Genomic DNA, 15,485 nt, shown 5'->3' on the forward strand with positions numbered 1-15,485 from the left:
TACGTCGTTGTTCGACCCGGGGACCCCGAAGTACGAGTGCCAGATCCATAGGCGGTAGTCGGCAACGGCCTCGAGTATAACGGTTGGGTGGGTGCCTTTGTGGCCGCTCGTGTAGGACCCCCTCCACGCCTTCGGGCAATTCTTCCATTGCCATTGCATGCAATCGACGCTGCCAAGCATCCCGGGAAACCCGTGCACTTTTTCGTGCAGGTCGAGTAGAAACTGGCAATCTGTCGTGCTTGGATTCCGGAGAAATTCGTCGGTGAAGGCCGCCCGGACGCCTTTGCAGAATTGGAGCAAGCACATTCGCCCAGTGCTGTCTCCAATGTGGAGGTATTCGTCGAACACGTCGGCCGTCTGACCAGTCGCAAGCTGACGGATTGTTGCAGTACATTTCTGCAGCGTCGTGTGGCTGGGACGACCGATCGCGTCGAACCCTTCCTGGAAGAACTCTTCCCGAGCTGCCAAAGTATTCGCGATGTGGAGAAATAGCGGTTTCCTCATGCGAAAACGACGACGAAAGTAGATATATATCTCCTCAAACCGGGGTTATCGCAGAAGTAGTCGCGTACTAACCTTGCGGCGGCTTCCTCCCGGTTACGATGGATGTACGTCCGGGAGCGTCGTTGGGGCGGCGCAGCTTCCTCCACCTCCCGACGTCGGTCTTCTTCAAGTGATTGTTCCATTATTTGACGCATTTGCTCAAAAGGATCCATTAGTTTGATTAAATTTGGGGGAAGAGAAACAGAGTTGGTTTGAGATGAAAATTAGAGTGGAAATAGAGAGGATTTGAGAGGAATAGATGTGTATTTGTGTGTGAAATGAGTATGAAATAGGAGTATTTATAGAGTATAAAAATAAAAAAAATAAAAAAAAATTGAAAAACGGCTATAGAACGGTAACATTACCGTTTGGATTTCACAATTTTTTTTATATTTTAATTCGAATTTTAAAAAAAATGAATTATTGCGTCAGTGTGACGAATCCCACTCGCGGCCCAGCGAGTGGGAGTCACGCATGGCCTGGGAGCTCGCCACGTAGCCTCGGCGAGTGGCGAGACGTCGCGTTACGCGTCTTGCAGGGACAGCATTCAGGACGGGATGGCGACGGGCTGGGGACGAGACGGGGCGCCACAACGCGTCGGGCCGCCGTCTCGTCACTCTGTGACGGAACGCGGGACACCCGCGTAACGCGTTGCGGGTGCTCTTAGGTTAACTTTCTCCAACATCTACTACTCCCTCCATTTCATAGTAGTGGACGCGTTTCTTTTCGACATGCGTTTTAAGTAAATGAAGAATAAAGCATGAAATAAAAAAGTAGAGAGACGAAGAAAAAATAAAGTAACATAGAGTAAAGTAAGTGAGAAGAAATGTGTTGACTTTTACTAAAAAGGAAAATGACTCTACTACTATGAACGTACGAAAATGATAAAGTTACTCCACTACTATGAAGCGGAGGAAGTATTAAATAAGTCAATCCTTTGATTCTCCGTCAAAGTGACTATACACTCATTCTCTCCCTTTTCTTTCTTAGATATTGGTATTCATTTTGGTTCCACCTGCACACTCTCTCTCATCGCTTCTCAGCAGGGACGGAACTAGAAATCGAAATGAGCCGGTGCTGAAATTTAACGATATATATGCCTAAATGCGCGATGCTTCCGTAATACTAGTATTATCCATTTGCAATTACTTTGACTCGTTTCTAATAGTATTAAAAATGTAAAAAGAAACATATTAGAAAAATATGCGTCATTTTATATAGTAATTTTATAAAATAATATGAGTAGATTGTGAAATCTATTTATCAAAATTAATGAAAGATAATAAATGAATATATACGGCAGATAGACCAAAAATAAAATATGAGATGAATAATTGCTGCCAAAATATTAATCAATAATGTTATTATACAAATAAAAATAATAAAATTACAAAATTTAAATAAATTGATTGATATAATACATTATTATATAAATAAAAATAATAAAATTTAAAATCGTACAGTAATTGATTTTGAAACATTTTTCAAGAAGAACAAATATTAGTAATATTCCTAAATTAATAATAACACAAAACAAGAAATCAGATTTAAATGTGATCTCCTGTTATCGAGGTCATAATTACATTTCCTTTTCAACACCCTTTTCTCTTCCCTCAGGGTGTCCACTATAGGGGGCGGACAGCACCCTCCCACCGCCGCCCCCCTTCTCGAACCGCCGCGCTGCCGCGTCAGCCGTGGCTATAGCCCTACTCCTTCTCTCTCTGCCACCCTCAGCCGCGTCCTCACCGCGCACGCGGCGATTCCGCATCCGCCGTCCCTCCCCTCACCCGCCGCGTCCACCCCCGCGGCGGACACCCTTCCCACTATAAGCCGCCCCGCTTCCGCCCCGCCATCCCCCCGCTCGCGGCTATAGCCGCGTCCACGTTATAGTGGACGCTCTCTCTCTCCTTTTCTTCTTCTTTCTCAAGCTTTCTGTTATAAAAATGAAAGCACAAAAAGCACAAAAACACTATAGGCGATTCTAAGAAGACGGCACCGGCCAAGCCCCTGCTGGAGCGCCGGCTTGGCCTATGCTATCTCCGTCCCTGCTTCTTAGTTAGTCACAAGCCTCCCTTGGCAATACAGTCAATATTTTTTAAGCTCATCAAAGATATAATTAGCATACAAAACAAAAAGAATTTAATATATTCTCTATGAATAAATTGACTTTTAGCTTCAGAAAAATTAAAAAGTACATTTTTTTATTTTTTATTAGTTATTAAAATAGGTAAAGAGTCGTACACGATTCGTCGGGTTCGCATATCCGTGGCAGGTATTTGAATACCCGAAAAATATCATGTCGGATATCAAGTGTGCATTTTAGACGATTTTTGGGTCCGGATACTAATTTTTTCGGATCAGTATCCATAGATACCCGAATTCTCGCCCCTAGTTTTACTTATCATTTGTCATTTTATACAAAGTTGAACATTTATGATGATTTTTCCGTCCATTTACTCACTTTGATTTTCCGATTAATTGTATAATAATCCAAATATATAATCACATATTCTATCACATGCTTGCAATATTTGTTCTAAATTAATGCATGAGACTTGAAAGGGGTGGGGAGAAAATTTCATCACCCTTAACTAACGATCGGACTCTTTATGTTGAATTATTGAACACCCATAAATGTTAAAACAGAGAACCTAGTAGGCTTGATAATTGATCAAATGCATTGAAAACTAATTTCGATTGCAGATTGGGGTAGGACGTGCAGCCAATAATTTATAATTCTGTTCAGATGATAATAAAAAATTATAATTTAAATTGATTTTTTAAAAATAAATAATACTAGTGTTACTAAGGCCATCCACAACGCTGTCACTATACCGTCCCTTAACCGTCCCTTAAAACACTATTAGCGGGCCCTACTGTACTTTTTTACTCCATCCCTTAACTAAGGGACGGAACCTGCAACACTCCGTCCCTTAACCGTCCCTTAAATTACTATTCATTCAATTTCATTTTTTTATTTTTTTCCAACAAATTCAATTAATAAAAAACACACTTCATTAACAATAAAATAAAATTACAACATAAAATAAAAATACAACTTAAAAGTTAAAAAATCTAAAAAAACACACAATTAAAATCATAAAAAAATAAACGTCGCATAATTTAAAATACAATTTTATAGAAAATAAAAAAAACTACTCTGCCGGCGAATCATCCCCCGAATGCGGTGGAGGTGCACTAAAGCGGGTAGGAGGCGGAAGGCCAAGTTGGGCTGCCATAAAGACAATTCCGTTCCACCAGGCTTGGTACTGGGCGGGCGTAAAGCGGGAAGTGTCCGCCATTGTGGCGGTCATGTACATGGCCATAAGGGAGTTCGAGCCTCCCCCCGAGCCCGAGCCCGAGCCAGCCTGGCTTGATTCGCCTCGGCCCTTCCTCGCTCTAGCCGCCTTCGCCGCCTTGGTCCCTTGCGGCCGACGGCGCCCATGGGAGGATCCCCTGGCATCGCCGGCCGTGCCCTCAACCTCCTGCGAGGCACCCTCTTGTGCGCCGCTGCCCTCACCGGCGTCACCAGGCGAGTATTGGTCACTCGCCGTGTGCTTCGTGCGGTTGGAGGTTGAGCCCGAGTTGGAGCGGACAACGCCGGTCCACCTTTCCTCGTCCTTGACGACCTGCCAAACATCAACAAATTTGAATTGTTTGCCGGTATCGTCGTGGTAGACGCGCAAAGCCGACCTCAGAATGCCGGCGCTCGTGGATCCGATTTTGTACTGAGTCGTTTCGTTCGTGTAGATGCCGCAGAATCTTTTGACCTCTCTGTCGACTCGGTCAAAAGTGAGCGCGAAGCATCTTATATGTGCGGCGGAGGGACCCCTTCGGGTTAATCTGGTGGTAGGCCTCAGAGACCTTTTCCCAGAAACACTTCCGGCTTTGTTGATTCCCGACGATGGGATCGTATGAAACACAGATCCAGGCGTTGTACACCGCCATCGTTTCTTTGCTGTTGTACGGATGTCGGCCTATATCCTCCTCCTCCTCGCCCGCCTCCGCCTCTGCCCTGGAGCTTCCACCGCCTCGGCCTCCTCCCCCGCCTCGGCCTCCTTCCAGAGTGGGTTCAACGAAATAATCCTCCCGAATCTGGGATAATCCCTGCGAATACCGCGGGGCAGAGGGACGGGCGTATGCATCCACGTCAAAATTGGGTGGTTGGTACCCCCCTGCGTCGATGAACCCTGGGTGCCCGGCGTCGACGAACCGGAACCACCCAATGTGTTGTACATGCTCCCCTAGTCACCGAACGCGTTGAGATCCCACGCGCCGCAGCCACCACCGCCGGAGTTTCCGTCGCTGGACATTTTGTGATGAGATGTTAGATGAAAAATGGAGAGGAAATGGAGATGATTTGGGGAGAGAAGATGTGTAGTTGTATGTGAAATGAGGATGAATAAAGAGTATTTATAGAGTAAAAAAAATAAAAAAAAAATTAAATAAAAAAATAAAAATCGGCTAATTAAACGGTAATATTACCGTTTACAATTTTTTTTTTTTAAATTCCAATTTTTTTAAAAAATAATTTATTGCGTCAGCGTGACGATGCCCACTCGCGGGCCAGCGAGTGGGAGCTCGTCACTCGTCACGCCGTGACGGGACGGGATCGGGATCGGGACGGGCTGGGGACGAGACGGGGCACCGCCATCCCGTCCCCCGTGACGGAATGCGGGACACCCGCGTAACGCGCTGCGGGTGCCCTAATTAGGTCTCTTTAAAAATCTAAAACCAGTTTAAGCATCTTAATCATAATATGACTAGGTATATCATATGATCGTGGTGTAGATCAGATCATTTTGTTAATTTCTTTTAATTATTACGAGAAATACTTATGTTTGTAGATTTTAAACCAAAGTGAGAGGTTATCCATTCTAAACTCCTAAAAGCAATGTCTCTAGTCGACCGCTCCTTCCAAAAGTTGTCGGCTGCAATTTTAGCCTATAGGTACAGAAAAATAACTCATAAAAATAAATATCAAAACATGGGAAGTGGCAAATTAAACTAAAAAAAGACTACATAAGAACTGAATTATGGGTACTTGTAAGTTGGAAATTAATAATGTTAAACATTAGTTTATTGTTTTTATTAATATGATATGATATACTCCATATAAAAGTGTAAATAAGTGAAGTTTAAATTTGAAAAATAATTAACTACTCCTCAATTTTAGAGATTGCATATTACACTAGATAAGAAAATCACACTTCAAATTTATTTTAACTAGCTCCTATAAATAAGCTTATTTGCAATCACTAAAGAAAAAATAAAAAAAGATAAAAATGAAAGCTAAAGGTTTGGCGTTTAGTTATCATTTGGTCAAAATGAGACAATTTAAATGAAAGGACATGCTATAAATGTTTCGACAATTTAAATGAAACAGCATGCCATAACTGTGTTGATGGCAAGGAAACTTTGGACAAACCACTCCATTTCAATTTATTGTATTATAATTATAACTATTATTAATTAAAAAAAAAATTCAACTCTCATTTCACACACACAACTCTTTTGTGACTTGTGAACACTCCATGCATGCCACTATAATGATCTAACGCAGCTCTTGAATTTCACACTTTTTCTCTTCATTTCTCTCACAGTTGTCACTGCTATCATCTTTATTTTACTTTCCAGATTATGAATTAATAATTTCATTTTCCACCGACCATTATAATTACTATTTTTTTTTTCTCAAAATGTAATTGATTTGAGCTACACAATATCAAGTTTCAGGAGGCCTTCTTGAGTTTCGTACTGTTCCTTAATATTGAACTTCAATTGGAAGAAAACTTGAACTAGTATTAGTATATAGTTGAAACTTAAACTCCATTCGCTTTCAATTGAAACATTTTCAAGCTAGAATATCCAATAAGTGTTATCAGTTGTTATAGTAATAAGCAAGTTATTGAGATTCTTTATAAACTATGATATGCTAATCTTTATCGTTTCCTTATGCGAGTGTTTTGGATAAATTCGCCATAATAAAAAATAGGAATGATAGAGCAAATTAACTAAAAGTATAACACAAGCTACATTTGTTTCTCATAAAACTCACATATAGTATCGAAAAATTCATGTAGTTAGTAGTACTCCTTTTGTTCGCGAAATGTTGCCCATATTTAACTCGGTTCTGAATTTAAGAAATGTGAAGAAAAGTAAATGAAAAACGTTAGTGGAATGTGGGTCCCACATTTATATATTAGTTTTATAATAGAAAAAAAAACAAAGTGGACAATATTTCGCAGACGAACCAAAATGGAAAAAGTGGACAACATTTCACGGACTAAGGGAGTACTTCCTTCTCTGTCCTATTAGAGTTGGCTAGTTTTTTTTCTTCATAGAGATTAAATTAAATAGGGAGAATAAAATCAAAAGGGAAAAAAAGTAATTATGAGAAAAGAGAATAGAAGAGAGTAAATAGAAAGAATTAGGTAAAAAGAAATTAAGAGTTTTGTATTTTGTCAAATTCAACTATAGTCCAAAAAAATTACTAGCAGTACCATCCGTTCTCAAATAACAATCTTATTATTCTGTTTTAATCTTTCTTACAAAATTAATGTGTTTTGTATTTGACAAGTTTCTCTCTTTTTATAAAGTGGACTTTATTATTCACTAATAATTATACTTTTAATTATTTCTACTTTTATCTTTTATACTTTATTATAATAGCTTTAAAATTCATACTATCCCTAAATTTCCCAATTTTTGGAGACATAACTCATAATGGGACAGAGAATGATGTATTTCTTTTGTCTACGATTAGGTATCATAAATTGACTTGACACAAGTTTTAAAAAATATAATGAAAAGTGGGTGAAAAAAATATTAGTGGAATGTGAGTCCTAGTATAGTATACGCCCCTCTGGTTCTCATTAGAAGTCTCATTCATTCTCATTATTTTTGGCTAGTAATGCTCACATTCTACTAGTTCACTTCACTTACATTTTATTATAAAATTAATGAATAAAAATAAGACACACATTTCACTAACTTTATTCACTATTTTCATTTACAAAGTCAAATCATTTTTTGAAACTCGTGTCAATCAAAAATGAGACTTTTAGCGGGAACCGAATAAGGTTAGTTTTAAAATAAAATGTTAGTGCAACAGAGTCGTTGGAGTATAAAATCTATTAATAAAAGTAATAATAGTAATAAAATAAATGAAACATTTAATTATAAACGGACGAAAAATAAAATTTGAGACACTTGAACAAAGAGAGTATTAAAATATTTACAAATATAACAATCGTATTGTTTAATATTGTGAAACATGATTTGTTTTATTTAGTATGCAATTATGCATTCTTCAATCGTTATTACTCCTCATTTCTCCAATTAATAAAAAAATCCACTTTATTTTCTAAAATTTTCCCCTATATAAGAGAATAAATGCAAACCACCAATTTTCAAATCTGTCACTCCAAAAAAAAACATGTCACATCTCTAACTTCCCACTCAAAACAAACCCACCGCCGCAAAAATGCAACACCTCCGCCGCCGATTCCACCTCCTCCTCCTCCTCGTCCTCGCCTCTCTCTCCCTCACCCTCTCTCTAAACAAAGAAGGCCTCTACCTCCAAAAGGCGAAGCTCAATTTCGATGATCCAAATGCCGCCCTCTCTAATTGGAATCCCGACGACGAAACCCCATGCAAATGGAACGGCGTCGTTTGCGATTCCTCCTCCTCCTCCGTCGTCTCGCTCGATCTCTCCAGCTCTAGCCTCTCCGGCCCCTTCCCCTCCGTCCTCTGCCGCCTCGGTCGCCTCTCCTCCATCTCCTTCTACGACAATTTCATCAATTCCACTCTTCCCGACGACGATCTCGCCGCCTGCGTCGCTCTCGAGCACCTCGATCTGGCGCAGAACTACCTCACCGGCGCTCTCCCGCGCAGGATCGCGGAGCTACCGAGGTTGAAGTATCTCGACTTGACCGGTAACAACTTCTCTGGTGAAATTCCGGCGACCTATGGAACCTTCCAGAAGCTCGAGGTCCTAGCATTGGTGGAGAATCTGCTGGAAGGCGTAATTCCGCCGTTTTTAGGTAACATTTCGACGCTGAAGATGTTGAATCTGTCTTATAACCCGTTTTCGCCTGGTCAGATCCCACCGGAGCTCGGGAATCTGACTAATTTAGAGGTCCTGTGGCTGACTCAGACGAGTCTCATCGGTGAGATTCCTGACTCGCTGGGTCAACTCAGTAGACTTGTTGATTTGGACCTGGCTTACAACGCGTTGTCCGGCTCGATACCGAGTTCGATCACCGAGTTGACGGCGCTGGTTCAGCTCGAGCTCTATAACAACTCGTTGAGCGGTGCGCTACCAACCGGCGGGTGGTCGAACATGACGGCGTTGCGGCGTCTCGACGCGTCCACGAATGAATTGACCGGTGGAATTCCGGTGGAGTTGTGTGAGTTGCCGCTTGAGTCGTTGAATCTCTATGAGAACAATTTGCGCGGCGAATTGCCAGCTGCGATTGCTGAGTCTCCGAATTTGTATGAATTGAAGCTTTTCCGCAACCAGTTGTCGGGGGAATTGCCTTCCGATCTCGGTAGAAAATCGGCGTTGTGGTGGATCGATGTTTCGACTAACAAATTTTCCGGTCGGATTCCTGACGGTTTATGCTCCAACGGCGCTCTCGAAGAGTTCCTGCTGATTGAGAACTCGTTTTCCGGCGAAATTCCAGCAAGTCTCGGCGAGTGTCGAAGCCTGCTGCGGGTAAGGTTAGGTCACAATAATTTCTCCGGCGAGGTACCGGCGCCATTTTGGGGGCTTCCTCACGTGTCATTACTAGAGCTAATCGGAAACTCATTTTCCGGCGGTATTCCGAAAACAATTGCCGGAGCGTCGAACTTATCCCAGTTGATTTTATCGGTGAACAAATTTTCCGGTAATCTGCCAGAGGAGATAGGATTTCTAGAAAATCTGTTGGAGATTTCCGGCAATGACAACGAGTTTTCCGGCCCGTTGCCGGTCAGCGTAGTGAATCTAGCGCAATTAGTGAAGCTCGATCTTCACAACAACGCATTATCCGGTGGAATTCCCAAGGGCATTGATTCATGGAAGAAGCTAAACGAGCTAAATTTAGCAGACAACGAATATTCTGGTAAAATCCCCGGCGAAATCGGGGAATTGTCCGTTCTAAACTATCTGGATTTATCGGGAAACAGATTTTCCGGAGAAATCCCTATTTCATTGCAGAATCTGAAGCTCAATCATCTCAATTTCTCGTATAATCATCTCAGCGGCCACATTCCTCAGGATTACGCCAAAGAAATGTACAGAGACAGCTTTCTTGGAAACTCGGAGCTGTGCCAAGAAATTGAGGGATTATGCAACCGGAAAGAGATGAAAAACAAGGGCTACATTTGGTTTTTCAGAACACTAATTGTTCTAGCTGGAATTCTACTCATATGTGGCATAGTATGGTTCTATATCAAGTACAAGAAATTCAATGATGTGAAGAGGAATCTCGACCGTTCGAAATGGACATTGATGTCATTCCACAAGCTTGGATTCACCGAGAGTGAGATATCGGAAGCTCTGGATGAAGACAACGTGATCGGGACAGGGGCGTCCGGGAAGGTCTACAAGGTGGTGCTGAGCCACGGAGAGGCCGTGGCCGTGAAGCGACTGTGGGGGCAGTCGAAGGCGGGGGCGGACGTGGAGAGAGGGGCCATTCAGGATGATGGCTTTGATGCAGAGGTTGAGACTCTGGGGAGGATTAGGCACAAGAATATAGTGAAGTTGTGGTGTTGTTGCTGCACAAGAGATAGTAAACTCTTGGTTTATGAGTATATGCCTAATGGGAGTTTAGGGGACTTGTTGCACAGCACAAAGAGTGGGTTGTTGGATTGGCCGATTCGGTTTAAGATTGCCCTCGACGCGGCAGAGGGGCTGTCGTACTTGCACCACGACTGTGTCCCTCCAATTGTCCACCGCGACGTGAAGTCAAACAACATACTGCTCGATGCTGACTACGGAGCTCGTGTGGCCGATTTCGGGCTCGCCAAGGTGGTGGATGATGCTAGTGGGAAGGGCACCATGTCGATGTCTGTCATCGCCGGCTCGTGCGGCTACATCGCCCCCGGTTAGTCCTAAACCCTTATTAGTTGAAGCATGATTGTAGCTTTAGGTCAAAAATCATCCCAACCATGTGAGTGATTTGTGGATTGCGAATTATTAGTTACAGTTTTGGTGTGTGTCAGTGCAGTTTTAGGTGCCAAATCATTAGCAATATGCCTTTATCATTGATAGCATAATATTTGTACAAAAACAAGCAACACTAGTTTTGTTATTGGATTCTCTCCCAACAATCCACTACAACTAGTAGTTGCTATGTTTACACTATCATGACTGTCACCACTAACTCTAACGATGCAGAATATGCGTACACGCTTCGAGTGAACGAGAAGAGCGATATCTACAGCTTCGGTGTAGTGATTCTTGAGCTGGTAACCGGGAGACTCCCTGTGGATCCTGAGTTTGGTGAGAAGGATCTTGTGAAGTGGGTATGTTGGACACTGGATCAGGAGGGTGTCCTCGGTGTGATCGACCCTAAACTCGAGTCTTGTTATAGGGACGATGTCTGCAGAGTGCTGAACTTGGGGCTGCTCTGCACGAGCTCGCTCCCTATAAGCCGGCCCTCCATGAGGCGTTTGGTGAAGATGATGCAGGAGATCGGGAGCCGGAGCTTGCACAAGAACGTCGCCAAAGAAGGGAAGCTGACGCCTTATTACTATGAAGAAGGCTCAGATCATGGAAGTGTGGCATGATAGTTTGGATTGGATTGTTGTATGCATTTTGCAACTAGTTTTGAATGAATCATGCTTTGTATTCTTTGCCACCCAAATTTCACTGTTTCTTGACAGAGGTAGTGATAGATTATCATTATATCAAGGTCACATTATATTTCGTCAAATTGTTTTTTAGTTGTAGAGAATTATGAATTGGGGCCCATTAAATGCTGATGATATATTGATGAAGTTTTTGAACTGCCAAGTTGGTTCATTGATATTGTATACATAAAGGAATAACAAAATTGATTCTAGTGTTAATATCAGCAATGTTCATTCAATTAAAATTAAAGGGGAAAAATAAGAATTTAAAGTTTAGTTGCAATTAAATTTCATATTTTGAATTTGTCCTAAAGCGTTACAATAATATTTAAATATTTTGATTTATATAAATTCATCTCTTGTAATATTTGCTTAATTAGAAGATGAGATTTAGTTATGTATCTAGCATTAAAATTCAAAATCGATTGAGGTATATGAGTGTGAATTATTTGCATTGTTGTTTAGCGTTATCAATTTCGACATCAAACGTTTGATAACATAGTTGGACGACCTAGCAGTTATTTTCAAAAATGTATCTATCAATTTTAAATGGATGTCTAAATTCTCATGCGAAAGCTAATGCGAACAATTAAAAATTGATAAATTTACTACAAACTGAAACATTGGATCATCATTGATTAAAAAATAGGCCTGATATGTAGAAAAATTAGATTGAAATACCCTCTTTGTCTGCGATTAGGAGTATTGATTCAGTTCGTTACGAATTTTAAGAAAATTATATAGGAAAGTGTGAAAAAATGTGTAGAATATAAATCTCAATTTTATATACTCTCTTTGTCCACCAAATATAATCTCGTGAATGGACGTCATAAATTTTAACACAAAATTGGTAAAGCCCGAATAAGAGATAAAATGATAAAGTAGGATATAGATAAGAAGGATAAAAAGAGGGTAACAAATTGAGAGTACCTAAATTGGAACGAGGAAGTAAAAATTAACCAAGACCTTTTCAGGACATAACGGATTAAAATGATATACAGAAATTTCTAATCTAAGAGTGAGGCTGCAGTAGTTATCTCATGCTATCATTATGATTTATAGGTTTACTATATCTTTTTTAATTTAAAAAAAAAGGAAGCAAGAACTTAAAATATGTGGGCCTTGTTTAGATAGAAAGCCCGACCCGTAGCCCGTATTGCATTAATTACCCGACAATGTAAAATTCAAAGCACATGAAAGTTGGCCTGCAATGTAATTAACCCGCAAACCTCCTGCATTCGGGCCCAACCTTTTAAATCACATCTAATGTTTGGTTTCTCCATTTTATTAATACAAAAAGTCATTAATAATTACTTTGAATTTTATTAAATTCGATCTCATATTTTTATTTTTTGAACTAAGAAAAAAGATGTTAAACCTTCTTGGTTACAATTAGGGCAGCCCAATGGAAAAAAAGGCATTTAATCTTCGCCAACATTTTTATTAATATTATCCTTTATTTAAATAATTTATAGAAGTATATAATTATCAAGATCAACAAATTTAGAAATTACATGCGAAGTAAAGTTTGCATTACCCTTTTTCTCTCTAACCTCAAAGTAATGAATACAAGAATAAATTCGAAATTTAATTTGCAATATTTATATGTTTTGTGCTTATACCAACGTGTTTGCATTTTCTTTTGTAGTCTCTCCGTTTCCTAAAATTGAAAACTCTTTTCTTTTTTGAGCTGTTTCCTAAAAATAGAAACACTCAATTTTAGGAAAGTTCTTTCTCTCTACGACGTGAGACTCTTTTTTCACTAACCTAATTTTTTTCTATCTCTCTTTTTTACTTTATCAATTTTGCATTAAAACTCGAGTTGTTCCAAAAGTTCCTATTTTTAAGAAACGAGGAGAGTATATTTTATTGATTGTATTGAACATCATAGGTTATGATCTTATAAGTGACAAATAGATAAACGACATCCATATATACCAATTATATATGCTAATCCGAATTTTACAAGAATTGTGAAAATTCATTAAGAAAAAAAAATTGTGCGTTATATTTCTAATACCTCCGTATTTATTTTGATGATCAATTACTGATAGAATTATACAAACAATTTAATATGATTATATTAATAAATGAATTTAATAACGTCTAGTGAAACAAGCCTATATATTTGAAATATAGGCTTGATGATTGGGACAATGGAAATAAAAAAATTGAGGATTGAATTATAGTTTTTTTTGTTCTAAAAATTAATGTGATCTGTAAATTTAATGGACTCCATTATTATGTTTGTCCGTGCTATCGCATAGTATATTTCTAGTTTAACATTTAATTCATTGAGACTCCATTTCTAGTTGAATGTAAGTGGTTATTTCATGGGAATAGAAAGTTTGCTGAAACTATTTATTCACAATAAATTGAGCATTTCTCATCAGCAAACACAAGTAATTAATTCTTACATGTGAAATGTTTTTTTTGACATTATGGCCTTAACATAATAATGTTTAAATTGTAATTTTATATTTTATTTTATTTTTGATTAAGTATATAGTATGTATATATAATGCCCTTGCATATAATCCATTATTTTCATGTAAGAGTTAATTAAGATCTTAAATAAGGATAGCTTGAATTAAGGAAAATATATATAAAGATATGGAATTATGAACCAAGTTTCTCATATTCCTAATATTACGTTGGAAGGTTAGAGAAGCGGGGACCCACATTTCCCACACATTTATCACTTTTTTTCCTAAATTCACTTAATTTTTTTGTAATATACTTGAGAAATGAAAGAACGAAAATTATTAAAAAAAAAAGTTTAAAAATTTCACCATTTAAAAAAAAAATAAAACAGATAATTTCAAAATTCAAATACTTTAAAAATTTTATAAAAATATAATTCTCCGTACATTTTGGACCTAAGTATCAAATTTATTACAAATTTCTACGTAGTTTTTTCTTATTGCTCTCATAGTTTATCCATTAATTTTTGGAACGTTATATTGAACTTCAATCAAAAAATAATCATATATTTTGAACTCGTTGGTTTATCATTTTAAAGGTAAGATGGTAATACTTTCTCTTTTTCTTTCTAAAATAGTATTCAAGTACTTCTTAATTTTATTCACTATAACAAGCAACAAATTTAAATTTTGATATACGTATGATATATTGATACTAATTCAATTTACAATTTTAATTTTAAGAATTTTATAATTTTAATATTAATTATGCACCTTCCAAAATATTAGTTTCTATAAATTCATGATTTTTGGAATGACACATCCAAACTTTATAAAAAATTATCACATGTTCTTAACACATTCTTTAATATTTTAAGAAAATATAATTAACATTTTCTCTTTTTATTTGTAAAATATTAGAATTCTTAGCTCAATCCAGCATATCATGCAACAAATTAAAATTTCACATATGATAAAATAATACTGATTGAGTTTACGGTTTTAATTTTTAGAATTTCATAATTTCAATTTTAATTCTTTACTTAAAAAATATAATGTTTCTAAATTCTTAATTTATGGAATGCTACGTCTAACCATGATAAGAAATCTATAGTCAGATGTTTTTAACTAGTCTATTTAATATTTTAAAGCTATAATAGTGATATTTTCTCTTTTTCGTTCTAAGATGTTAGAGTTCATATCTCAATTCACTATATCATGCAACAAATTAAAATTCTGAGTCTACGATTTTGATTTTATGAGTTTCATATTTTTAGTACATGTCAATTCTTTAGTGTCCAAAGTTTTAGTTTCTTTATACTTAGTTTTTGGAATGTTACGTAGAATAATCACATGTTTTCAACTCATTTATTTGCTATTTTAATACTATACTGTTAATATTTTCTTTGTTTTTCATAAAATATAGTTAGAGTTTTTAGTTCAAGTCACTATAACATCTAAAAAATAAGTTTGAGTATATGATAGATCCAATTGTTCATCACATACATTCTTCTCCTTTCTAATCTCCCATCAATTTCATTTTACATTTAGTTTTTGTAGCTTGTAGCTAGATCCTGTCAAACATGCTGAAATTAGAGAAGTCAAACATACCGAAATTGGAGAGCTTAATTAGAGGAGAAAGATGTGTAATTGATACAGAATTAATTTGTATACATTGTC

The 15,485-nt window shown here is 37.9% G+C and overlaps 1 protein-coding gene across 1 annotated transcript; it reads left to right on the forward strand.

The window, feature by feature from the left end:
• The first annotated feature begins 7,963 nt into the window (after nt 1-7,963).
• LOC121785401 (receptor-like protein kinase HSL1) lies at nt 7,964-11,458 on the forward strand. Its single transcript, XM_042183815.1, has 2 exons — nt 7,964-10,634; nt 10,928-11,458. Exons 1-2 carry the CDS (start codon nt 8,030-8,032, stop codon nt 11,317-11,319), a joined length of 2,997 nt encoding a protein of 998 aa, XP_042039749.1. The 5' UTR covers nt 7,964-8,029; the 3' UTR covers nt 11,320-11,458.
• Nucleotides 11,459-15,485: the final 4,027 nt, after the last annotated feature.

Source organism: Salvia splendens, chromosome 21 (assembly GCF_004379255.2).
Source record: "Salvia splendens isolate huo1 chromosome 21, SspV2, whole genome shotgun sequence".
Classification (NCBI taxonomy): domain Eukaryota; kingdom Viridiplantae; phylum Streptophyta; class Magnoliopsida; order Lamiales; family Lamiaceae; genus Salvia; species Salvia splendens.

Coding starts and splice junctions, on each gene's coding strand:
- LOC121785401 (XM_042183815.1), top strand. CDS start 8,030: ATGCAACACCTCCGCCGCCGATTCCACCTCCTCCTCCTCCTCGTCCTC. Junction 10,635..10,927: donor GTGCGGCTACATCGCCCCCG/GTTAGTCCTAAA, acceptor CTAACGATGCAG/AATATGCGTACACGCTTCGA.